This window comes from Rhea pennata, chromosome 1 (assembly GCF_028389875.1).
Source record: "Rhea pennata isolate bPtePen1 chromosome 1, bPtePen1.pri, whole genome shotgun sequence".
Classification (NCBI taxonomy): domain Eukaryota; kingdom Metazoa; phylum Chordata; class Aves; order Rheiformes; family Rheidae; genus Rhea; species Rhea pennata.
Window position 1 is genome coordinate 39,689,913 of NC_084663.1, and position 26,125 is coordinate 39,716,037.

The window sequence follows — 26,125 nt, forward strand, 5'->3', positions numbered from 1 at the left end:
GGAAAAAAAAAAAAAACTGTTGAAGTATTAAAATTATCAAACTGTACAGTGGTTAAGACACTTACCTTGCAGAGTCTTTTTGCTGCTGACAAGTAATTTTATGAGATACATATACTTCTCCACAGTTGGCCAAAAATTTTGGTTAACCTTGCTCTTGAATCAAAAAAAAAAAAAAAAAAAAAAAGAAAAGGCAAAATTGCAAATTATTTTTATAAATGGGGTTGGGTAACATGCCAAGTGATAGAAGGATGCTTCAAGAATTCATCACAGAAGGAAAACTTGTAAGAAGCTTGGTTTACAACAGGTCACAGTTCCAAGCTGGTCTCTTACCACTTAAAGTAGAAGTACGTTTCATCTGATGATCATTACTACTTGAGCTACCTGAACTGGAGCAAACACGAATATGTTGTTTCTGCAAAACATTGCCACTGTTCTCGAAAGTGGAAGAAGAAAATCCCAAACCATTTCAATAGTTCCCTTTTTCTTGACGTGACTGCTCTTTCTCATTCAGCTGCATCCAATGAAGTGAACAGTTTCAGAATACCTGAGGTTACCAAAGCAAGAAAAGACAGCAAAACAATGTCAGTGAATCTTATCTTTTTTTTATTATTATTATTAAGTTTTTAACCTCTTTCTCTACATAGTACAAAGCAGCCTACTGGCATTTATCAGATTATGTTTTGCAATTGACCATTAGTGACACTTGTGTTTCTGTATCAGATGTACAGCAACTTTAAATTCTACTTTTTTGTATGTATTTTAAGATGAGAGACATAAACATATAAACCTACTGATTATCATCTTTTATTACTTAAAGCAAGCTGCTTTCTCAACTTGAAAGAAGGAATGGTTATAATCTAAATGATGATTAACAAAGCTGAAAAAGATTGTGACTTTTTCTTCAATCAGAACAGATTCAAACATACATCTAACTTTTTTTAAGAAAGAATAATTTTCCAGAAGCTTATTACTCCATGATAAATATGATATTTCTTACACAGAGGTCTACCGAAACCTTAGAATGGTTTTTAAGGGTTTCCTAACCAAAATTTACCTCTTTGAATCAGCTGTGATTCTTTCTTTCTTTTTTCTTTCTGCTCCATATGGCCAGTCTTATTGAAAGGTATAACAGATACAGTAAATAGAGAAAGATAAGTTGAATTAAAAAAAAATCTCTTAGTATTAAATACCTTATGATACCTCTAAAAAAAATTAAACTAAAATTGAGAACATAAGTTTTTCAAAAGATTATTTTAATGACACAGCGGCATTCAAGAGTATGATACCTCAAAAATTTGAGATGCTTAAGTTGTAATCCTAGCAAAATTCTCTGCTGTTCGCAAGGAACTGATGATTTACTCCTTCAAAGTGGAAGAACAATCTAGCTCTCACTTGTCCTATTTCCTGTGATTAAAGAAGCTTATATGGATACTTTAAAATCTGTGATTTCATTTCACCTTTTCCATTCCTGAAGCAAGAGAAACAGTTTTAACTATAAAACAACATATATAATTGGAAACATATCTTAGCAGGTATTATCACAATAACTAAACAAAAAAACCCACCTTTTTTTCCCTCTCTGAAAGGAAGAAAACCCCGGCACGTTATGTTGTGTTTTAGTGAATCAAACTGGCGATTTTTAAAACTGACAGTTTAAGGCTCTTTCTGTGTTTTTTCCATTCTGCTATCACTATGAATTATGGAAGAGAACAGAATGCTACTTTAAAATATTTTTATTTAAGCTTTTTTTTTTCTTTTTGAATTATACTAATATGTAATATGCAAGGTAAGTTCTGAATAGTAAAGCCAGCATTCTTGAAAACAAGAAGTAGTACTCGTATTTCTGGCTGTTTCACAAACATTCTCATATTTGTGTCTCACTATTGCATTTTAAGTATTTAAATAACTCAGTATTTTTAAACAGCTTCCATTTCTCTGGACAGCCACTAGCCTGGATTTCCAGTGTAAAATGGATTTGATACAGGTTTAGGAATCGAGGAGGTAAGGACAACACACTCAAGAGTTTTAAAACACTAAATAAATAAATAAATAAAAAACACCCAGCTGTCCTAGTCTCTGCCTTGGTGCCCAATGCCACAAATACTTAAGCACGTGACTGCCTTCATGTGCCTGGTTGCTCTAACTGAATACACAGGTAACCCAGTGACTCCTGTCAATAGCCACATGGTTAAAACTGCTTGTGAATATGACCACAACCTCAGCCGCTTAGTGGCAGTTGCACGGTGGGATTTGCGACTGGCCCACACCACTGATTCAGACTTGACTTCTATCTGTACAAGGACGTATAATTACATCACTTTGCTTGTTGCAAGTCCCTCCTCTCAACCAATATTTTTTGTACTTCAACATTTATGATTGCAGGAAAATAATACTCAACATAAAAATATTTTTATTTTATTTGTTTTTGGGAATGCTTGCACTGTACTGATAGGCTGTTTTAACCATAACCATTTAACCATAAAGAATAACTTGAAACTATCTTTGGAATGACATAAGCAGTACTGGAAGGCACAGGGGTCTATGCAGCAGTCAGCTGGATATTGCATTGATACGTAGGTGGCAATGGCTGCTGAAGACAGGTATTCAATTCCTAAATAATGTTGCTTTAAAGATATTTATCACCTACAGTTAAAAAACACATTTAGTTTTTAATTCACTCCTAACTGAAAGTATTTTCATGACTGGATATTGACAGAAAGAAAACGTGACATGTTTAAAAGGAGTTTTTAAATGCATAGTTGTAGTGCTAAGTATAATGTAGCTAGACAGTGCTTTTGATTTAAAATACTAAATATAACAAGCAGTTATTTATAAATGAAATTTTGAATGTGCTCTTGTTTTCAAATGCCATATCCATTTGTTCATGTTTTACAGTATTTCCTCTCGCTTAAAAAGCTATGCTTCTAGAATTCAAATTTTGGTAAAGATTGCAGATTGGGGCAAGTAGTTAATCTGAATTGTTAGCTGAAGTCTTCATTATTTGAATAGTACAGGAATTAAAATGGTTTAGCTGCTGTTTTGGTTTCTCCCTACCCTTAATAAGCATCTATAGTCTCATTTCCTCAAATCCAAAAGCTTGCAAGTATATTTAAAAGACTAGAGGAAATGAAGCTACATTATTTATTTTAAAATTGCAGTTTGAATTACTTCAGTAAATTCAATTTTACCTTTTAAAACCAGATTATTATTGCAGTTAAAGCTTATTTTTGAAGGTAAAATTAGAACACATTTAGCAATTGTTTTCAATTCTATTGATTCAATCAACTTCAGAATTAGTAGCACTGACCGAGCTTGGATCTGTTTCCTAGGCTCTGCATTTTCATTCACATTTCACATACTCCCTTACCAGAATTAATATGTCAATATGAGAGCTAGGTGTATGTCAGCATTTTGCTGCTGAAAATACCAAAGTAGTTTTGTGCAAAAATCACTTTTTGGAACGATTACTTATGTATACATGTTTAGGTATGCATGTACACGCACAGCCACGCACGCACCCTGTAGTACGGGACCTGTACCTTTAGTAGAGCAGCAAACGGGCCAATTTGTTAGCTGCATCATCCTTCAGCCACCTGTAAATTGATCCTGATCAAGAGCAAATGGAAAGCATCCCAGAGGTGCTCTTGCGGATGCAGACGAGGGTAGGGTTGACCTTGGTTTCTGAGTGCGAGTGTTCCCTTCCCCCTCCCCCCTTAGAGATGTGGGATGAAGTGTGTAAATTCAGGTTTGTGGACAAAGTAAAATGAAAGCACATCTACCACTGTAAGTACTGAATTTCCCATAGGCTTTGGGTCACTAAACTTATATCCTCCAAAATGACTTAAAAGATTTCATGAAGACTTTAGGAAATTCAGGCTAATTTAATATTGCGGAAACACTTTATATGCAGTGACTTGAATAGTAACAGAAGTTATGCAAAGACAAATAATTGATAGTTAACATTTTAATAAATGTTCAGACCTTTGTGACTTTTAGTTTGGACAAAGTTAGCAAATTTGTCCTTTCTGGTGAACATACCTGAAATTTTGTAGCTACTCCTCAGTTCTCTCTACAATTTTTTTTGGATAGAGGGTTGGGGTTTTTTCTCCTCACCATGGTGTGTTTGCCAGCTACATGTGATCTTCCTGCCTTCAAAGTCCAAGCTGTTTCCTGTTGGGTGTCACAGAATACTGTGACAGTAGATTTGAAAAGGACATGTTTTAGTTTGTTATTGGTGCTTTTATGGAAGACTGCAAGACAGTTCTGTGAGAGGTGTTACGGGGACCATCTCTGGGCCACTATCACAAGAAAACCGGCACGTGGCCTCACGGAGCTCGTTCCAGCCCTCTGCCTGTTTGCTTACACAAAGTAATTCTCACACAGAGATTGGTGCGGAGAACCAGTCTCATGGCTCGTTCATGCTAGACAAGATAGTCTTGTTAATGTACATTATCCGTGGGGCAGGTGAGTGATGCCCAGCCTTTTAGCTAGGGAGGCGTGCAGAGATACCCGAGGTCCCGCGCAGTCTAGAGATATGGATATGCTTCCGTCCCATAACCAAGACGGAGGTGCCTTCACCGTGCAACATGCACACTGTCTTCTGTTAAGTGATAGGTGTCTTGCTGCTAGCCACAGGTAAGCCTGCGCCTCAGGCACAGGATGGAGAAGGACCTGAAAGAAAGCAATAAGCAATCAGTCTGAATTTCAGTTTTGTGTAGCTCTGTAGATGCTCAAGTTAGTTTCCAGATACATTAGACATTCAGCTCTTCCCACCCTGGTAAATATGATTGTGTGATGTGTGTTTGGATTAATTTACTGGCTTCCAAAGAATGCTCATAAGCCACAATCTGAAAGAACTAAAAAAAAACTGTGGAAATGAAATTTTTTAACTGTTGCACCTCACTGTTGATAGCAGAACTATGTCGTTCTGCTTAGCTTAACCTTCTACGCTGATTTTCTTGGCCCTGGTTACTCCTGATACAACCCACGTTCTTGGGTTGCTGACTCCCTGCCTTCAGCAGATGATAGCAGAGCTAAAATCTTTGCAACCAGGCCCTTAGGTACCCCGCTTTACTCTTACAAACCAGCCACTGACGATTACTTATCACTTCTGACTGATCCAAATAGAGTTTCAGTCCTGACTTAGTATTTGCCCAGAACTTTGAACGCAATGAGGTTGTCTGGTAAATGTCACACATTGTTTCCAGTTAAAATATAGTCTCTCCATCTCCTCAGATCATGGATGCAGATTTTTGATACCACCAGAAAGACTAACTCTCAAGGCTGCTGTTACCTATACCGCCCAAGCTGTTGCCTTCGTTTCAGTTGACAGTACTTTGCATAAAGGGGACAGCAAAGAATTCAACTAGGTAACAAGTGAATTGAGATTTAACATCAAGTGTTCAAATTGTAAAAATGATATGAACAAAATGCAAGACAATTGAAAAAAAACAGGGTTGGCCCTCTCCTTTTGGAAGAGGATTCAGGTGGTAGGCAACCAACCTACCCAATCAAAATTTGTGTTTTCGTATAATAAAAACAGAACAGAAAGGTCAACCGTCAAAGACTTCCATCACCAAAAGTGCTAGCAGCAAAGTGTGACTGAAGGGAATGTGTGAACAGAGCCAAGGACGAGCCAAGATGAGTTCTGTTTCTAGTATAAATACCTATCACTGGTAAAACCTGAGACATGCAAGCGTTTCTGAGGCTTACAGCTGGAGTACTTTTTCTGAAAACCTTTAGTAACAGAAATGGGTACTATACAGTAACTAACCTGAGGACAGAGTGGCTGCACATTAGCGCCGCCAAGGATAGTATATATAGTCATAACACAGAGTGGATTCTTAAAAGCCTGCCTGCCAAATGCCACTAACTACTCCATCTGAATAGCTGTTTTTTCAAAGTTTGACATTGTGCTCTGCTTTGCTGCTACAGTGGAGAGGTGATTGGAAAGCCTGGCTGGAGGAAAGGATGATTTCCCGTATCTATTTTTCTATTATTTCTGTTCCATCTTGTCTGCTGTATCATCAGGGTCAGCTATCATCTCAAATGGTCGCATTTTGTTCTACATAATTAACTATGATAAAGACTACAGAATAAAAACACAACTATGAGTTACAGAGCTTCAGTGTTGGAGAGCCTCTTGTATTGTAGGCGCTGTGGCGGGCAATGCTTAGCAATAGCAGGAGTTTATTTGTGACCTGGGTGCGCTTTCTCAACTCTACTGCCTTTCTGCAGACTTGTTTTGAAGACGGCATCTTTTAGGGCTATTTTTTAAAGGTCAGCATCTTGCTGTTAAAAGCAATTCCTGCACAAAACATTTTGACAGTTATCACCTTCCTTACCTTTTATCTTCAAACGATGACGAACGATTCAGCAGCTGGGTCTGTCTGTACTCCCCAAATGTCAGATCTGGGTCTCGGACTGGACAGACCAGAGTACTCGCACTCCTCATGGTCTGCTGAGTCACCTAAAAGTCTTGTTGAGGTAGGAGGACATCAGGCCAACCCTGGTACAATGAAAATAGCAGCTGCTTCCTCACTTCCAGAGGATGCATTTCTGTAATTGTGACTCTTACTCCACACAGTCTCTCTAAGCGACTTTGCAGAGTTTTGCAGACCGCTGCTCTAATTATGAAATTACCCCGGAGAGCAGACGCGCGACTCTTCCCAGCGGCCAGGCCCTGCTCTCCCCACCGTGGCAATGAGGAGGGGGGAGAGCAAAATGTTTTCGTGACCGGACTTCAGCTGCAGCTGCGTGCTGCTCAGCACTGTTTGCTCTGCCCAGCCCGGGTCTGCCTCAGGGAAGTCCTGGGAGCCAGAGCCGCCTGCTTCACCCAAACTTCAGCTGGGTCCGGGGGGCAGTGGGAGCCGGAGCCCCAGAAAACCTCTCCAGGAAGAGGGAAAAGCCCCCGCACAGCCGCCCCCTCGGGGCTCCTCCCGGAAAGCGGCCGGGGGTGGTGATGGGGTAGGGGGGAGGAAGCGCAGGGAGTGCGCTGCCCTCCGCCTCCACCCCCGCTCCGCCGGCCACCCCCGTGGCACGGCGTTAATCCGGAATAGCCATCCCAGGAGCAAATCTCCCGGGCTCGATAATCCCGCTGCAAGCTGTCCCTTGCACCTCAATTAGGTCAGCCTTAAAAATAAATAAATAAATAAATAAATAGAAATCACATTCCTAACCCCTCCTTCCTTCCCCCCCCCTTTCTCCCTCCCCCCGTGCCGTCGGCGCCCCGCGCGGGTCTCGTAGCAATGGGGAGGGCGGAGGCGGGGGGCGGTAAGGCGCTTACCTCATGGCAGCGGCTGCCAGGCGGCCCCGACGGCGCGGCCCCGGCGGCGGAGCGCGGCCATGGCGCGGAGCCGCCCGGCCTACGAGTACACGGAGGCGGAGGACAAGAGCATGCGGCTGGGCTTCCTGCTCATCGCCGCCGGGCTCCTGTCGCTGCTGGTGCTGGGCTTCTGCTGGCTGCGCCCGGCGCTGCAGGAGCGGCGCGGCGGCGGCGCCGCCAACTGCACGGTGCTGGCGGTGCGGCAGCTGGGCGAGCGCTTCGCCTGCACCTTCTCGTGCGGCGCCGCTTGCCGCGGCACGGCCCGCTACCCCTGCCTGCAGGTGCTGGTGCGCACCTCGCGCTCCGCCGCCCCCGCGCTCCTCCACGAGGACGAGCGGCAGCTCCGCACCAACCCCAAGGTGAGAGCGCGGCGGGGCCGCGGCGCGGAATCCGCCCCGGGGCGGGGGGAGGAAAGAAAAAAAAAAAAAAAAACAACCCTCTCTGCCCGTGGGGGAGAAGAATCTGCCTGCGTGGGGAAAGCCCACCCGCAGGGGGGAGGTCTGCCCGCGGGGGAAAATAATCCCGCCCGCGTAGGGAAGAGCTACCCTTGTGGGGAAAAAATTCTTCCCCTTGTTGGGGGAGCGGGGGGGGTAGTGAGAAAAAAACGCCCGTGGGAAAATAACCCCGGCGAAACGCGCCTGAGGGATGGATGGCTTGTGCTCGCCGCCGCCTGTGTCCCGCGCTTCCCAGAGCAACCCCCTTCTCCGCCTCCGCCCCCACCCCCAAAAAACATCCTTATTTCGGCAAACGGGATGGCAGCTGCCCCCCTGGGGTTGTGCGCTTGGGCCCCGCGGAGGGGATGGCTGTGTTTAAGTAAAAGCTTTTCTCTGCTATTTTTTTTCTTTTCTTTTTTTCCCCCCTTTAAATTTCTGTGCTGCCCGTGGGAAGACAGGCTGAGCAAAAGTGTCTTTAAATCTGAAGTTGCGTCTCCTAGTAAAGCGGGATAGTAGGATCACAGAGTGCTTTTTTTTTGTTTTTTTCACACGGCAGTTATTTAATTTTTGCCTCCTTTTGCTTTTAACATTGAGTAAACATCATCTTTACAGCACTTTGACTGAGCAGAGGAGATTTTATTTAGTCGTTTCCAGAAAACTTAAAAAGGAGCAGATCTTCCCCCCCCCCCCCCCGAAAACCCCCTCAGGATGAGGGGCACGCTGGAGAGGTGGGGAGAGGCAGCGGGGATGCAGCAGGGCAGGTGGTGCTGAGCGCGAGCGGGGGCCCGGGGCTCGCGGGTGGGACGTGCGCCCTTCGGCGGGGGCGCATCTTCCTGGCCAGTCCCCCGTAGCGGGGGCAGCAGCTGAACGAAACAAGCTGGGAACGGCTGGGGTTTCTGCTGCGCTTCAGCGGGCAGGCCCGTAAACAAAATTTGGAAACCTGTATTTATCTAACAATTAATAAACAAACCTAAGCCTGCGTGTTGGCAGCGAGCTGTGCTTGTGTGCTTTTACAAATATAATCCATTTATCTCCAGCTCGAGTATTGCACCTTTAGGTGCCGGTTGTTTACTGTAGGATATTGATTGCTGACAGCTGAATCTAATTTGCTAGACGGGACCGAGTAGAAAGGATGTGTTTTTTGATGTAACTACATTCTGGGGTAGTAATTGAATTAAACTAAGTGGAAAAGAACATAGGAAGAAATGCGCTCCACTTGTTTTGCTTACCTTAAGGAGCTTATGCAAAAGCAATACAAAATAAAACTAAAAGTCATTTAGTTCTCATTGGGAAAACCTGTCCTTTTAGAGGAAGTGAAGTATGTATAGCTGTTGCTTTAGTATATATTTTTTTCTCTAGTTTAATGTCTGTCTAGTTGAGCAGACATTGAGACATATTCTCATTTATTGAGAATAAAATTCTCCTTTTTATTTTTGTCCTGAAGTCTTACTGTCTGCAAAAGCTTTCCAAATTTTGTGCCGGAATAGATTGGTTATAGCAGCAGATTAGGAGTCTGGTGATTTCATTATCTGGATCCCGTACGGATTTATGAATGAATAGTTAAGGAGCTTTGTGAGCCCCCCCTTCTGTTCTCGCCTCCTAGCGCACCTGCTTGCGTGAGCGCAATCAGACCCACTCGCACTAGCCAATCCCAACTAACTCGAGGGGAAAAGAGAGAGAGAAATAAAAAAAGAGCAATTTTTGGGGGGATGGTGTTAGAATCTTTCATGCTGTAGAAAAGCTTCCCTTTACGGGGGGCGCCGGGGATGGGTATTTTTCCTGGTAAATCAATGGTGTGAAAAATTCATGTTTCGGGCTCATTACACCATACAACCACACTCAACTGGTTGGCAGCTTCACTCTACCAAAAAGGTCCCCAGCGTGTGAGACTGGAAATCTTCCGCTTTCCGTAGTGGAGCAGGCTTGCGCAGGGCTGTACCTGTATTAGGAATCTGTCTATCCTAGTGAGGTCTGGCCATAGGAAATCTTTTTTTTTTTTTTTTTCCTTCCTTTCAAAGATAATCACATCGTTGTACAGCTCCAGATTCATTTTGGCTCTTAAAAGATTATAGGGCTGGGTCAGAATTAATCCAGAAATGTAAATATGAAGCACTGCTTGCGATTACATTTGCGTACAGCCTGTGCAATTTGTGGAGTTTTTTTTGTTTGTTTTTCATTGTTGTCTCAGAGGAGGAAATTTCAGTAAATAGAGCCTTTCTTTAGCTGCTTTGATAGCAGTAGTAATCTCTGAGATAAGGTTTCCGGGGATTAATTCCAAAGTCAATTTGTCAGGATTGTCTGGCCATGCAGCGAGTTGATAACGTACACAGCACGGGGGGGCTGGAGTATAGATTTGGTCGGGTAGAATTACCATGGCGTATATCAGCTCCTAATAAATAAAGAAAATGAATATCTGCCTTCTTGCTTTTTTTTTTCCCCTTTCTATCTGTGGAGTTAAGCTTAGCCCCCAGAAGAACTGGGGAGCTGGGAAAGGAGTCAAGAATGTGCCATGCGGGGGGGGGGGGGGGTGTCTTGTGTTTCTTCCGGAGCTGCTCCAGCTGCTGCAGGTAAATGCTGACGAAGAAACCATAGGTTCAGTCACATCCCAGGTGTTCATCTGTGTAACGTAGGCATGGGAAAATCAGACGTGCCCGTCAGCTTCAGCTCCTTCGGTACAGTCTGCGGGAGCAAGAGGGGTTTCTCTATTGACTGATGGGAGCCAACAGGGATTAGCAGAGACTTGGACATCTTTCTTCTCCCCTGCTTCACTTAGCAAATTAACTTTGTGGCCTGCCTGCTCTAATAGCTGCACACCAAAAGTTTGGAGCCCTGTACTGCAGGGAGTTTAACCTGCATGTAATTCTTCAGAGAGCTTGAGAAATATCGAGAAACAGGATTTGTTGGGAGAGGTAACAACTTTTATCAGACCAACTTAGATATCTTCATGGATGCAATCCTTTCACCTGGTCTGACAAGGACGCAGAAAATTAAAAAAAAAAGTGTGAATGCTGGCTGGAAACAGTTGTTCCTTATTTTTGTTCTGCTAGCTTTGTGCTTTTCCTTATTCTGATTATCAGAAAACTTTGCCGTGTTTTCTAAGATCTTATATTATTCTGGCTGCCTCAAGTTGGGTGAGAGGAATCACAGGTTTTGTCACTGTAGTTTCCTATTCCTGGTGTCTATTTCTGTGGTGAGGCGAGTTTGGGTCTGGGGGTCCTTGCCACGGTGCAGGCTGCCGTGAGACCGCTCTAGCGGTCACAGCCAGCTTGTCTCCTGCCACCGTTCCTCGCCAGGGAGACGGTCGTGGCCTCCCTGCAAGGCACCTCGGTCACCACGGGCTGCCCTCCCTCCCTCCCCCGCCGTCGGTCCTCCCCGTCTTTGCACAAACACTCGCCGCACCATGTGCCCAGTGATGCCAGAGTTCACTGCTGCACAGCTGGTTTCTGAGAGCTCTCCGTGCTGTGGAGCCCAAAGTCGGTGATTGTATTTCATAACTCACCACCACCCAGGAGGCAAGTCTGGTGTACGGCCCTGGAGTTAAGTCACCTGGAGGCTGAGGCCAGAGACTTTCCTTTTAGTGCTGTCAGTTCATCTCCTGATACGCTGGCTTGCTTCTGCTTTGGGTCTTTATGTATGTTCATACTCACGACTTTCTTGGTTTTGGTCTTGTAGCCGTTGTCTTCTGGACTTGAGGCAGTTCCTCTTAGAGCCTATCAAGTCTAGCTTCCTTTTCATAAAAATGTTATTGGATTAGACAAGAATTAATCTCTGAAAAGTATGAAACCCAAACTGGAACCTAAACCACAACCAGGGCTTCGTACCTCTGTCCCTTCTCCGTGATAGGGAGGAACGTGTGCTCTGATGAAGTGTTTAGAATAACCAGGAATTTTTTTTAGGTATCTTCAGAGACACTGAAGTGTCAACAGACACATGCCAGACACAAAACTTACACAACTCTTTCTGTAAAGATATATTATCTGCTCTCTGACATTTTTACTGAATTGAATCCTGAGTCATCTATCCAAATAGTGGCTTTGATTAAAAGAGGAGTATTACTACCTTGATACTGATTTTGAGTTGTGTAATTGAGACTGTATTTGAATTGCACAATAGTTTTATCATTGCTATGATATAGTGTAGGATGTGTGATTACAGAACCATGTACCAGTAGAACTCCTGCAAAAATTTCCATTAGATTTATTCTGAATGTCTAATTTTAAGTGCTATTCTTCATTTTTAAAGTAATATAGAGTGAGACACTTCCACTGAAAATAGATGTTCTTGCTTGAGTTACAAATGAACACCAAGCTTCCTAACTTGCTTTTTAACACTTGGCATTTATTTACTTTTTGATGGTAGGATTTCACGCAGTGTACTGTGGAATTAACCTTTCAGAAACTGGCTCCTCCTCCTCCTCCTCCAAAGCAGGAGGCCATCTACCCAATTCATGTCAGTAAAAGCTGCAACATTACGATTCCCTTTTATCTACATACTGGCTGTGCTTTAGAAAGCGATATAGCTGATCAAGCAAAGTGTCCAAGAAGTATGCTTGGAAAGCTTAGAAAAGAAATCTGTACCACCTACGTGAACCAGGAGGAGTCAAAATAAGCATCAGGTTAGTGGGAGCCATACTGGCATCCCAGGGAGGCAGACAGGCTTGCTGGTGCTGTCTCTGTGGAGCAAGCGATAATCCAGGTTAGAGCTGGACCTCGGGTGGCCTCAAGGATTGCTTCAAGGCTCTCGACAAATTGAGGAGACACTATGGTTTCAGGGTGACCCATAAGACAAGAATTTCACTTCAGGCAGAGACCACTCCACTTCTCCGGAGCTCCAAGTCTCAGCAGTTTCAAGTAGTGAGGTCCCAATGGTTCATGGCCCCTGGACCTCTTTCTTGTTCCTGATTTTCACGTGAAGATAATGAGAGAATTGAATGCAGCGTGTTTTCTGTCAGCTGTTGTTGGGATTAATTATGTAAAGCATTGTGTGGAATTTGAGTTACAAGGAGCATATTTATTGTTGTTCCCAACTTCCAGACATAGGTCCCTTGGGTACTGTAAGTGTCCAAGTGCTTCCTTGCACTGTCTTCCTTTGACATGGAGAGAGAGGGAAGTGGTGACTGGGGAAGCTGTTTGTGGGCCCTTTCACATCTTCCAGATCAAGCAGAATTCCTGCCCTGACAAACTCTTTTTAGAAATACCGTTGTACTGAAGTAAAAGCACGGGGGTTGATGGAAAAAAAAAAAAGTGAAGTTGACACAAGCCTTGTGTGATGGGTCTATCCTCAGAGGCTCTTAGAGTTTGCTGCTTGTCCATTCAGATGGACAACTCCTGGGCTGCTGAACAGATGTGCTCATGTGTTGGGGGGCACAAGGGAAAAAGAATGTGGTTCGTGCTTCCAAGGTACGGTATCAGGCATTGCAGGCCAAAGAAAATTGTGGAAAATGGAAATAATGGCATGTGAAAAACCCTGAATTCTGTTTGTTTGAAGAATGGTGGTGCTGGTTTTTGTTGTTGTTGTTTTTTGTGTTTTTTTTTTCCAGTTGTCAGCAGTAGAGGAATCTTTGTTTAGGCTTATCTAAGCAGGGATCTAAACAGCTCTCTGTGCCATGGCCACAGCAGATGTGGGCCCATGTGAAAACAGGGGTGCTAGTCTGTGAAAAAAGGCAAGTTTCTGCTTGACAGCAAAAAGCGAGAATTTGGAGATTGTCCCAGTTCAAAGTATGGAAGCTACTGACAGTATTTTAAAGTGCAGACAGAAGTGGTCAGGTTTTACATGATCAGGCCAATAAAATCCTGAGATTTCTTCTATCTCCCTGGATTGGCAAAGTTTCAAGATGTTCATGCTGGAGATTGGCATCTAGCTACATACAGCTTGATTTGGTGAGCAGCTAGGGGCGTGGTAGGACTTTGTGAAAACTCGCCAGATGAAAAGGGAGAGGAAAGCACTCTCTAGCCACTCCAACCTTTTTGTCACGGTGATCTTTATTTTCAGGTTAGAGAGGATATATCTCTCCTTGTTATTATGGCTTCTAGATGCTGTGGAGAAACCCTTGCTATCCTCATGTGTGGGGATCCCTATAGGGGTTTCCCATACTCAGCATTTCCTGCTTCCTCAGCTTATTTGGGAAGTAGGAGGCTTTCTAGCTACCTTCCCAGCCACTTATTTTGTGCTTGCAGCTTCCTATTTTAAAGAAATTGCAAGTTAGTGCATGTGCACTTTGGGCCTTGCTGCTCATGCCCCTTCGTGGAGGAAAAGCCATTATACCATGTGAGGATGAGTTAAGCAGTATCACTCAGTTTGGGTTAACCAGACCTCCTTTAATGATCATCTCTATGGATGCTTAAAAATGATAGGAGCAATTGTGCTTGAGCACTGAGATAGTTCCACTACTGAATTTAGCTGAGTACTGATTTTTTTCCCCCGATCTAAATTCCTGGTGGCTAGGAGGGAAGCATGGTGGGTTCTCCAAGACCTAGAGCTGAATGCGTAAAAGCCCAGTCTGAAAGGTACTGAGTCAGCAGGAGAACTTCTCTTGATCACTTTGGACTTTGATGTTTGAGGCTGGGATCTGCAAATAGCTGAACTGCATGCTCAAATCTTGTTGACTTACACAGTGGAAGCAGATACTAAGCCTTTTTGCTACAATGAGGTATTTAGCTTTCTGTGCTTGTTTCCTCATGCTGTAAAACTGGAAGAATACCTGTCTTTTACCAACAGATATCAACATCTTGGAAAGTTTATTGGAATATTTTGATTATTTATTAGTCTGGTCCTAAGCAAAACTTTTGATTGCATGCCTTACTGAAAATAGGAAGTAATTCAAATCCAATTCATGCAGCTGGCCAGAAATACATCAAAATTAAAGTATCATTTCTGCATTCACCATGCAAGACAACAGGGTGTTAAGTGACAGGTTGGTTTGATAAAGGAGCAAATTATGATAAAACCTTTAGTTTGTTTCTGAATGCTCATGGCTTCTTTTCCAGTACATGTAAGCAGTAGCTAACAATTCAAGGAAATTCAAGCTCAATTTTTGTTCTTCATTTCTTTGAAGCTTATACTAATTATTCTTTGTTCATTTTAATAACATTAGTATTATGAGGAAAACACAGAGAAAGTGATGCTTTGTGTTCCTGAGTGTAGAAGTAACTCTGTTTTGCAACATATTTTGACAGTGTTCGTACATTCCTCCCTGTGCAAGAGATGATCAGGAGAACTCTGAGAACGTCACGTACAAGCAGAAATACTGGAAAGAGAAAGTGGGTTCGCAACCATTTACTTGCTATTTTAACCAGCACTTAAGGTAAGTAATCACCTACATTTGCACAGGCAGAAGTATTTATGCATCTCTTTAGCAGCTGTCCATTGGTTCTGTTTGAAATATGTATGTGTATGTACGTATATGTATATACATATAAACATGCAGCAGTGTTGTCTAGCATATATGCTTTAGGGCAGAACTTTGCAAGACAGTTCTGTCTATTAATGAAAAATACATAAAAAGCAAAAAGGCATCTTTACCACTTGAAGCAAAAATATAAAACTTTGGCAAACTTGCATAAAACATGCCATTCCATGGGAAAAAAGCATCTTTGTTTTCTTTTCCAACACTCAGATGGCAAACTGCTGACTTGGATATTAATGTTCATTCCCCCAAGGGAAAAGAAATCCTACTGTGTTCATGTGGCCCTGAAGGAAAAAGAGGCCAATAAATATAGTACAAACCTACTCAGGAAATTGTATTCATAGGGGATTAATGAATCAGATACGAAAACTGAACATTTGCAGAATTACCACTTTTTATTCATGCTTTCAGAATGGAAAGTTGTAGCTTAAAGCAACTGACTTCTGTATTGATTCTTCCTTTTACTACCAGTTGTGCTGTGACTTAGTGCATATCGAGGGTTATGTGTGTTTTTTTTTTCCTTCTGTAAATGGGAAGAAGAGGGAGTTCTCGTCTCCTGCTTGTCTCTCTTTCTGGAAATGGTGTATCAGGAACTATAAGGTGACGTGGTGGCTGGAACTTACTGTTACTGCAGCATGCAGGCACGCTGGAAGGAGCTCAAGAAAAGAGCAATGAATGTGCTGATAGGTCCATGTTGACTGGCAAGTGGGAAGGAAATATCTAGGATCTCCAGATCAGCCAAGGTTTTGTGGGATTTAGTCTCCAAATCTGAAAGCGTATGACATGTGCTTAATCTGATCAGCCTGAGTAATTCTATTAGAGCTGAGGAGACTGTTTTGGGTAGTGAAGTTGCATAAATGTCTGTAGTGTCAGGACCTAGTGGAAGAAGGGGGTCCCATCCTGCAAGTACTTGGAAGTTATACAGATGAAGGAGGTTTAGGTGGAAATAACAGTGCTTGTTGATCCAATCCAGGGCTCCATTTGGGAGTGTTGGCATCAGATACTTGGATTTACTAAGGATCACAGGGAGGAAAATGTGGTGCCAGTGTGTGCTAGTACTGAGGAGCTGGGGCAGGGTGGCAGGTGAAGAGGTGCCTGACTCTCCTGGGACAACCTCCTGGCTGTTGAGAAGGCTTTGGGTTTGTTCTAGGCTGGCTGTGATTTTCATCCTCTCCCCCCTGAGACCACAGACCTAGGTGGCCTTCACAGGATGACTGTCTGCTCTCTCCTGGCCAGGTCTTTCTGCAGCCATTTCCAGAGGGAAACCAATCGTGCTTTGCAGCAAAAACTGTAGCTGGTTCTCACTGAATGAAGCATCATCGAGAGCCCACTGAATTTGGACCTGGGCACCAGAGGCTGAAACTTAGGGCACTAGTTTATACTACCACGCTGACATGTGTTGACATTAGACCTTGCAATGTGCTTGCTGGGGGCTGCTGGTGCTCATGGTACCAATGCTTAGGTCTACAGACCGGAGCAGAGCGATGGCTTCATCTGTGCTGGGCTGGCAGGTGCTGCCAAGACCGCACTGCTGAGACCTGTGGCAGCTGCTGCATGAGTGAGGAGTGGAAGGCTGTTGGACACACGGCATCTTCTGCAAGGGACATCACAGACCAAATTCATCCAAGCTAGCATGGCCAGTCTTTGCTGTGAACTGGGGAGAAATAGGCGCATTTCATCTTATCCTAAAATAAATACCAAATATAGGTTAGACGAAACATGCCCTGAGGTGTCTAATTCCTCCATGGATTATCAGAGGAGCTGAGGGTGGTGTGCTCTGGGGCAGGCACTGCCACGGCAGCTGTGCAGAGCTGCGTGAGGTGGCTCTCGCGCCACATCTGTGGATGAGGTGGAGGGAAATTTATTGCAAGGTCACATGCGGTCCAGCATCAGCCACATATCTGGGATGATTCAAAAGAATTGTGCAGCTCTCAGACACATTTTTTTCCCTAGCGTTGCTGTGTCCTGTATTGCTAAATGTTATTGCCAAACACTATGGCAGCCTTAAAACACTTTGCCTTTTGCTGATCATACAACAATTTATATACAGCAGAAGCAAGGCTTGCTGCCAAATGTACTTGAAGGTAGTCTAAGCTGAAATGTGTACGCCATCTATTTTCTTCTGGAGATAGGAATGAGTGTTGAAATACAAGTCTTGCTGACTAGGAATGTGCTTGCTTAGGTACGCTTTTACAGCTATGATAACTAAACAGCTTGTCAAGCAGGCAAAAACATGAACTGAAGGGAAAATCTGCTGACTTCAAAACAGAAGCGTGCACATTTTCAGTCAGTGCTTTCTGGACTGTGTGGAAGAACTAACTCTTTTACATAAATCTGTATAAAACAGAAGATGGTCGTAGGCTCCTTAGAAAGTGTAGCATTTGCAATATTTAATGTTATCTCTTGAAATAGTAGAACAGAATCCTAGGTAAATGTTTGGGCAATGAATTAACGTCTTTTCCTCTTTATGAAACTTAATTTAGTAATGTTCTCAGAATCACTACTTTATGTGGAATTCACTGTTATGTATCTCTTCTGTTTTGTTCGGTGGGGCCCATTTCAACAGTCTTATTTGAACAGCAGAATTAAAAAAGCAATGCAGTTTGCGCTCTTCAAATTTAGATGAAGGTGAGAAGCGGACTTGGCAATTTCAGTCATTCTCTGGTAGTATAAGTAGAGAGGCCTAGCACAACTAGCTATCCAACATTTATTGTAGGGAACCGAAGCACAACTTAACTTGGAGAGAAAGAGAGAGAGCGTGAGAGAGAACTGCTGAAAGTGGAGGTTTTGCTTTGCCACTGCAGGCACTTATCTTTAGTGTCCTACTTTTCCCTGGTTAGCTTTGAGTCGAGCGGTGCAGGTTGCATGGGAAAGTTGCTTTTCTGGATCTTTGGTTATGGAGCCTGTTGGTATGATGATACTCCCGCTTTGTAAGGAGACCAGCCCAGCAGAATCCGACTTTTACTAACTGGGAGTACAAAATAAATGACAAATTAAGAAAACATTTCCAGTCTGTTGCCAACATTTTGAGAAGCTGCAAAGCTCTGGTGCTTCTCGGTTTGTGGACCTTGCATTGAGTACTCTAGGGGCCCTCATTTTCTCAAAAGTTGGGATTTAAGTGCATTGCACGCTTACCGCTGGCCGCAGGGAACAAGGGTCGCATCTGCATGTCCCAGGGAGGGAGGCCTGTGGGAACGGCCAGGTGGCGGAGACGCTGTCACTTTATTTCTTCAGGTTAAAGGTCTCATTGACAACAGCAGCAAGAGCAGCAAAAAGAAAGAAACAAAGAGCTCCATCGGCTCGGACCCCTCGGTCTCACGCCGTGCTCCTGCATTTGCAGAGACAGGCAGAGCGATGCGTGTCAAGCCATTTCTTACTCATGTCTCGTTTACGTGGCATTGCTGTAATTTTGCTCGGCATTCATCCAGCGTGGCAGGAACGTGCTGTGGTTTCTCCACAGCAGATGAACCAGCCGTGCTTTGTGCTTCGCTAGGTTTGGACGCACAGACTGCTGCGCACAAATTCGCTTGAGATTTGGAGAGTGAGCACTGTCACACGAATAGCAGCCATTCGTACACTGCTGAGGTTACCCTGCGGACCGTTTCCCTGGGAATAATTATCTGCAGAAGCAAAAGGCATCCTGGTAGCATTTATGAAGGATGGCATGGGAATCTTGGTTTGCTTTTAGTACTTTACTAAGTTTACTGAATTAATTCCCTCCAATCAGAAGATTGTGTTATTTCTTATCCTTGCTTCTGCTGCGTCACCTGTGGAGCTGTACTCAGGCTAGAGAGGAAAAGGACGTTGCTGTTGCTAAGAGCACAGCCTCAGGAGGCACCGTCCCTGCGCCTAGGCTCCCAGCTGGGCATCGCTGTGTTTTGCAACAACAGGAAAAAAAAAAAAAAAAAACGCTAATGAGTATTTGTCATAGTGAAGTTTAAGGCATGTTGAATATCTGTGGGCAAAATAAGCATATACAGATTGCAAAGATCCTTAAATCCAGTTTGCTTTGAATAAAAAGAAGTACTTGTAAGATAGACCTGCCTGTCTTCTCTCTCTGCCACTGTTGGCCCCCATCCTGCCACATAAATTGCACAGTGTGGCAGGTTTCTCCAAAGCATCTGATGGAGGCCTGCTTTATTCTGGATCTGCTTTGAACAGCTTGGAAGTGCATAATGGTGAAGTGTTGTATAATGCAACAACTAATCCAGTTAGCCCTGGTGAGAGCCCCATAAGGTCACAACCGTGAGCTCAGAGTCCCGCTAAAAATTAATGCTATTTTCACCTTTTAAAAATGAAGTCAAAATTCCGTCCCTCATCGTCTGTTCAGTGAAAGGGAAGAGTCTGTTTTCGGCGTTCAGGTGGAGACCTCTGCTAGAGGCGGTGTGCGTTCCCGGGACTCGCAGCCCGGAAAGCTGGCGGCGTTGTCAAAGGCTTGCGTGTGGGATTTGGAGGGTTTGTTTTCTTTCCTTTTTCCTTCTTTCCCCCTCCTCTTTGCTCTGGAAGCTGCTGGGCACTGGCATTTTATTCCTTAATGGGCCACCAGGTCTCAGCCGCGTGCACTGCATAGGACTAACCCGCTCCCGCGGGGTGACCAGCCCAGGGCACCTTCTCTCCTCTTTTCACTTGATGCAGGAGCCCGGCTTGAACAAATTAGGGTTTTCTTTTCCCTTTGCCCCCCCTCAGGTCCCTGTCTCGCCCCTGCCACTGTTTGGTGTGTACCAGTAACCTGCGTTAGGAATTTGGGTCCGTCCCCCCGGGGGGCTCTGCGTTGACCGGAGAGAGCTGGCAGCATCGCCAGAAGCAGGGGACGGCCCATAGCCGACGTGTGCCGCTCTTCTGGTCAACGTGTTCGAGAGGAGGTCGTTAACGGAGGACGTCGAGCAAAGATCAGCGTATTAAATACAATGCAGGGAAAAGGCAGTGTCTTTAGTTTGACTTGCCGATTTTCAAGGGGAAAAGCAACAAGTTCTAGCAAAGCTGTGTCCTTGTCGTGAGGGTGTTTTCTCTGGGAAGGGGGGCACCTTCCCCTCCTCTGTTTCCAAGCCAAGCAACAGGCCCTCAGGCTCTGGGAGCAGGCAGGTCATCTTCTTAGAAGTATCAAAAAAGAGGAAACAAAACTTCAGTGGGTGTGACTTCAGTACATGACCATCTTGCGGTGCAAAACAGAAACATGTACGCTACTGTGTTCTGGTGTCCTGCTAGCTGTTTATTTTTCTTCCCAAGGAAAGGGATTGTTTGCTTGAAAGCCTGAAAACAGGAATTTGTGAAATACTTACCTCTCTTGGCTTTGCTAGCTAACTAGGGCTATGGGAGGCTGGGAGAGCCTCACCCGCCGCAAGCAGATAACCTGCCCAGTCGCTGTGACCTCCGGTGGCGTTGCTGGTTTGTCCCCCCTCCGCCGAACCTAGCGGTTCCTGAGGGATGCCTGATCCACATCAAAACATATTTCAGAGACAAGTGCAATCTTCCACGTTCGGGGAAACGCCTGACCAAGGCTGCGGCTTTCAGGTGGGCCAGGGCCAGGGCCCGGACCTGATTTCCGACGTGCTGCCGCTCCGGGGGCAGCTCCCACCGAGGAGCAGCAGCGCGACGCTGCTGGTGCTAACGCCATCCGCCGAGGAGATGGATTGTCATTTTGGTGGAGAGCGGGGATGCAGACAGCGCGAGAAAAAACAGACTCTGAACTGATCAACACCAAAAAGACTAGCCAAAAATGAATTTCTTCTTTCCTGTTTGGCCTTTGTCTTCACTGCACCAAAATGGAGTTGTGTTTCTCTTCTTCTCTGATGGTTGTGGAAGCACAGCCCTCTCTCTGTTCGTTTTGCTGTTTGCCTATTACTTACATTTTTTTTCTCTTCTACTTACCACCATACTCTTGTTCTCTCTGTCTGTTTCTGTAACCTCGTCTGCTGCCTCCTGCCTTCCCTCAGCAGCCCTGTGGCTCCTTTCCATGTTCCTGCTTATCTTGTTTCAGCTGCTGATGAAAATTATGGAATTAGAGGTGGAATTTGGAGGTTTCATCTAGACTTTTCTTCCTCTATGATGTGTATCTAGCCTTCCTTGGTGGTTGCATTATTTTCCTGGTGCTTCTGGTTTCTGTTTCATGCGTAGGTAATAATTGTTAAAAGGCATGTTCTCCTAAATGCCCAGTCGTGTATCTGATTTCTGAATTCTGGTCTTCTCCTTTGTGACTACAGAACATCTACAGCACAGCCCTGGGAGCCTGCCTCCACTTTTGAAGCCTGGCTCCGCGTCCTCTCATCTCACAGCTCAACTGTTATCATTATATCAGCACTCAGAAGCAACTGTGTAGGGCCACAGAAGTTTAATGGTTCACTGCCAGTGAGTTTGCTTTCCTCTCTTTGTGTCTGACACTGTCCTCCTGTGCTTGCCAAGACAAGTATCTTTGTGTCCATGTTTCTGATTCAAAAATATGCATAGTAGTTCTCTTGAATTAATATAACTTCCCTTCCTATTGCATATGCCTCGGGGCAAAAGCCAAAGATTTTCACTCTAGAATAACAGAACTGTTTCAAAGCACCCTGAACCCTAAGGTGAATTGGTGCAATGCTCCATTCTAATAATGAAATATTAGTGCTGCTAACAGAATATACTGCAGCAAGCTGCTCTAGCAGCTGGGCTACAGCCCATGAACCAGGAGAGGACTGCAGAGTCCTGTGTAGTGCTCTGAATATCTTTTACAAGCAGATTTTATTTCTTATCCTTCATTTTTTATTGCAGAATCTCTTGCAAGTTATCTGAGGGTTTTCCCCAGACATTTGGTATTTATGTTACAGATTTCCAAAGACAGCTGCTTTGCTGTCCTCTGTCCTCTGTCAGGATGCCTAACAGATTCCTTCATAGACTACCATGATTATGGTAACAGTTTCTTCTGTGCATGATAATTTCTTCAGGAGATGGAGGATAGTTCTTCCAGTCTCATGAGGAAAACAAACTGCCTGGAAGAAGTGAAATCCAGCCTCTGTAGAATAACCTGTTAATTAATCACTGATGACTTTTCTATATTTAGTCCATCTGATTGATTCTGATCCCAGCACCCTTCCCACTCAATATCTTTTCTCCTCATTCTGTTTTTGAGAGATTACAGATCTAGTATAAAATACATGTTTTGTTTGGCACAAAGCATCTGAAAACAAATGAAAACGTGTTTATTCTTCAGATTCGTAGCCAGACGGTCTTCTTGACTCATAGTGCATGTGGTGTGGTCCTGGCTGTTGAGGCAGATAGTTTCTGTACTCAGTTTCTGTTTCTGTACCTCTGTTTCAAAGGAATAAAGCATTCAGTGAAAAAAAAGATGTTGAATCCAGTTGTCTCATTCCCAGAGTCCAGTGCTTTGAGGTTGTGATGACCTCTCCAAGTTTGCAGTGCACTTCCTATAGAGCTGCATGGCTCCCAGGGCTCCAGCATTTCTGTTGCAGAGGAAGTTTCATCCCCTGCAGCCTCTCTTCCAACTACTTTCTCAAACAGTTTGCAAGTCCAGTACAGTGTGCAGTGCACTGGTGGTCACTGGAGTATTTTTGCTATGCTTGTTTCTCTGCCTGCATGGTCTTTCCTGCTTCTGCACCATTCTGCCTTTTGCAAATGCCACCTTAATGCTGTCCTTCATCTCTTCTCTGCTGGGGGGGTGGGGGAGGAGACCACAGCTTTCTGTTATCTCCTGTGGCTGTGGTCTCCATCCCTGCCTTCCTTGCTGATTTTGGAGTGGTTGTGCATCCTGGTGGCTGACAGCCACGTGCTGGTGAGACAGCAGAGGAGTGATCGTCCCGGAGGATGACTGAGCTCTTCCCTCTCCCAGGTCACCCCCCAGGAGTGCCGCTCTCTCTCCTTGAATTAAGAAGGGCGTCTGCTTTCTTAAACGCGGCACCAGTAGTTACTCAGTGGAAGTAGTTTTGGGGGACGTGGCCAGGCCCATACGTGTACCCTGAAGAGAGGTGTGAAAGGCAGCAGTAAAACGCTGTGTTCCCTCCTGCAATGCATGAATTACGCAGAAAATCCTGCTGCAGCTGGTAATATCCATGTAAAAACAGCACACATCCTGCAGCTTCACTAAGGGTCTTTGTAAGCCTCTGACTCTTTTCCAAAAAGGAAACTCTTTTAAATTACTGAGATGCAGGAGTTAAATTCCTACCTATAATGAGCGTTTATAATTTATTGCTGCTCTGGTTGGCACATATGTTTTCTAATCACCCTTTCTTTTCTCTAATTGACTCTGATTTTCTATTTTGTTTGTTTTCCCTGTATTTTTGTACTCTCTGATTAGTATTCGCTCACAAGAAGAAGTTTAGTTTAAGGGGGGTTTTCTGTGCGGGACTGAGAGGGTTGAACACTGTTCATGGTCTCTTTGCCGGTAAAAACAAGGAAAGCCATATTCTTCTTCCTGTGAAAACATTTTCTGTTTGCGTGCTATCATGCATATGCCATGAAGTGGTGAGTTTGTGTGCATAAAATTAATATAATTTTATTCTCTCCCCGTTTTCCCCCACAGGCAATGTTTCCTTAGTGCCGCTTTCTGGTTAGCGAAGAGCAACCGTGGTTGCAGGGGTGTAGTGGCTGGGCACGAGTCTGTTCCCACAGGCACCAGTTTAACGCGAGCTTAGCTCCCAGGAGCCAGGCTGTGCATAGCTTAGGCTGCGGCGTTTATTGCTCTGAGGGACATCGGGTTGTGTTGACAGAGCGATCTGAGACTGAAATGTTCAGCTGAAGTGAGAGCTAGTAGGAGTCTAGACTATGTGTTTTTTCCTAATTTGAAAAAGTTCTGTTTCCTTCCTTTACAGATAGTTTTTCAGCAAGCTACATGTCTCTGGCTCTAGATGGGGGGAAAAAAACAGAAAAGTGCAAATGCCAAGAGACTGATTTAATAACTCTATAAAACTGCAGGGAAAGCAGAAAGAACCAGACATGAGGAAAATTTGCCATCAGATTTCCAGACCAATCTTTCAGACTTGGAAGAGGCAGATGGACACCTGATCTTGCAGACATTTGGCCCAGCTGAATTTCCAAGCCTCTTGAGATTCCTCCTCCACCTTGCTGTTCTCCTGCACCCTCCTTCCGTTTCCCCTTGGGGACGAATAAATCGGTCGCAGACCCAAATGTGAATATGTATTTGTTACTGTTGGCACAGGTGTGGGGATCAGATCTTGAGGGGGAGTTTCCCAAAGCGTCCCTTCTCCACCGACTGCAGGAGCGTACTGAAGTCCACTGCAGGGTAGCTGTTTTCAGTACCAAATCACAGCTTATTGATAAATTACCATCCGGTAGGAAGGAGCTGAATTAGGAGAGTCTGATCCTTTAGAGCTGGAGAAAAGTTCTTCCAGGCATATGTTTTATTCCTGCCTGCTGGCATAGCTATGCTAGCTCCAACCATCAGATCAGATGCACAGAAAGTGCTGAAGTGCAGGGAAAAGGCTGGCTCCTTGTCCGGATCCAGGTTGCAGCCAAGACTCTCTGCAGGACCCTCCCCATGCCCCATGGATATAGCAAAACTCAGAGTTGAAAGGGAAGACCTAACTGCACTTTAAATTCATGAAGCAGTTTCTGATGCCATTTGAGGCAGATAAGTATAATTGCTATCTTGTATGTTTTCATTTGAGCGATTTTTCAGTCGTCAGCCTGATATTGTATCGCTCACTGCTGTATGTGATTACCATGACCCCAAGAAGACCTGAAGTACTAACTTTTTTTATTTTTTTTTTAATTTGAATGAACTTTTTGGTCTATAAACACTTCAAATGAAATACTCGAGTGGCCTGCCGTGACTGCTGATGATAGCTTGGCAAACAAAAGCGATGAATGAAAGAGAGCAGTCCACTTAATCATTTTCTAACACCTCTGCAAATAAAATGCCTTCATTGTTTTCATGGCAGATGCCTTGCACTTATGATGAATTAGCAATGTCGAGTTGATTTATTTCTTTTTTTTTTTCCTCTCTCTCCTCTCCCATTCCTCCTCCTTGCAGGCCGGATGACGTAATGCTGAAGCGCACCCACGACGAGACTGTGCTCTTGCACTGCTTCCTCTGGCCCCTGGTGACGCTCGTGGTCGGGGTCCTCATCGTGGTCCTGACCATCTGCGCGAAGAGCTTGGCTGTGAAAGCGGAGGCAATAAAAAAGAGGAAGCATGCGTAAACAGAAGAGGGGCTGAAGGGAAAGAAAAAGTTGCAAGGAAGTCGCAAGCGGGGAAACTCGACACACCTGCGCTTCTCCGGGGTGCCCAGATGTGCTTGTTTCCAGTGTCGCAGCTGATCGTGGAGCTGCTGTTGCCTGAGGATTAGTCGTGGGAGACCACCCTACGAAATGTCAGCTCATTGCTGCTTCTGCTGTGACAATAAATAAGTATACTCCACCGAAAGAACCTACGCCGTACCAAACGCGCCGTACTCTACTACTCTTGAACAACAGCTACCCGGGCATTGAGAGACGGTTTCTGAAAATCCCCAATTTCATCTCTGCAAAGTGATCTTTACTATTGTTTCATATTAAATATTTAAATATTTAACGTTATTATAGACTGTATTTCCAAATAATGGAAGTTGGTTGTTTGATTTTTTTTTTTTTTACTTTTGTTTTGTTTTTTTTAAAAAAGCTTTAAGATAAAAATAACACTGTGCTGATTTGGAGGGATTTTTTTTCACTGTATAGAACTTCACTTTAAAATTCAAAGTTTAACTTCTGTCTAAACAAAAACCTTCATCATCAACTGCTCACTGTGAAGAAATGTAACGATCTCTTAGAAATACTCTCTCAAAACCCCAAACTTCATGTTTATTGGATAAAGAGTGATTAAATACCGGATCTAATTTTATTGCCTCAGTGGTATTCAGTCCCTACAGCTTCTCTTGTCCTCACTCAGTTATCCTCTGCCAAAACACTCTCTAGCTTTAAGGAACAGGGACTGGATTTGAAGGGTTTCCACCTAAATAAGTTTTACTGGGGATTTTCT

The 26,125-nt window shown here is 44.2% G+C and overlaps 1 protein-coding gene and 1 long non-coding RNA gene across 2 annotated transcripts; one reads left to right on the top strand and one right to left on the bottom strand.

Moving 5' to 3' along the window:
* Positions 1-322: 322 nt before the first annotated feature.
* Positions 323-7,410, bottom strand: LOC134136041 (uncharacterized). Its single transcript, XR_009957413.1, has 4 exons — positions 7,286-7,410; positions 6,345-6,508; positions 4,039-4,671; positions 323-544 (listed from the first exon to the last, which is right to left on the bottom strand). It is a non-coding gene; the product is annotated as an uncharacterized LOC134136041 (long non-coding RNA).
* On the top strand, positions 7,345-25,634 carry KCNMB4 (potassium calcium-activated channel subfamily M regulatory beta subunit 4). Its single transcript, XM_062567739.1, has 3 exons — positions 7,345-7,683; positions 14,934-15,061; positions 25,143-25,634. Exons 1-3 carry the CDS (start codon positions 7,345-7,347, stop codon positions 25,309-25,311), a joined length of 636 nt encoding a protein of 211 aa, XP_062423723.1. The 3' UTR covers positions 25,312-25,634.
* The last annotated feature ends 491 nt before the right edge of the window (positions 25,635-26,125 follow it).

Bases quoted from the DNA above. Each gene is read 5' to 3' on its own strand.
- KCNMB4 (XM_062567739.1), top strand. From the start codon at position 7,345: ATGGCGCGGAGCCGCCCGGCCTACGAGTACACGGAGGCGGAGGACAAG. The intron at 7,684-14,933 runs GTGAGAGCGCGG...ATATTTTGACAG, and splicing joins AGCTCCGCACCAACCCCAAG to TGTTCGTACATTCCTCCCTG. The intron at 15,062-25,142 runs GTAAGTAATCAC...TCCTCCTTGCAG, and splicing joins TATTTTAACCAGCACTTAAG to GCCGGATGACGTAATGCTGA.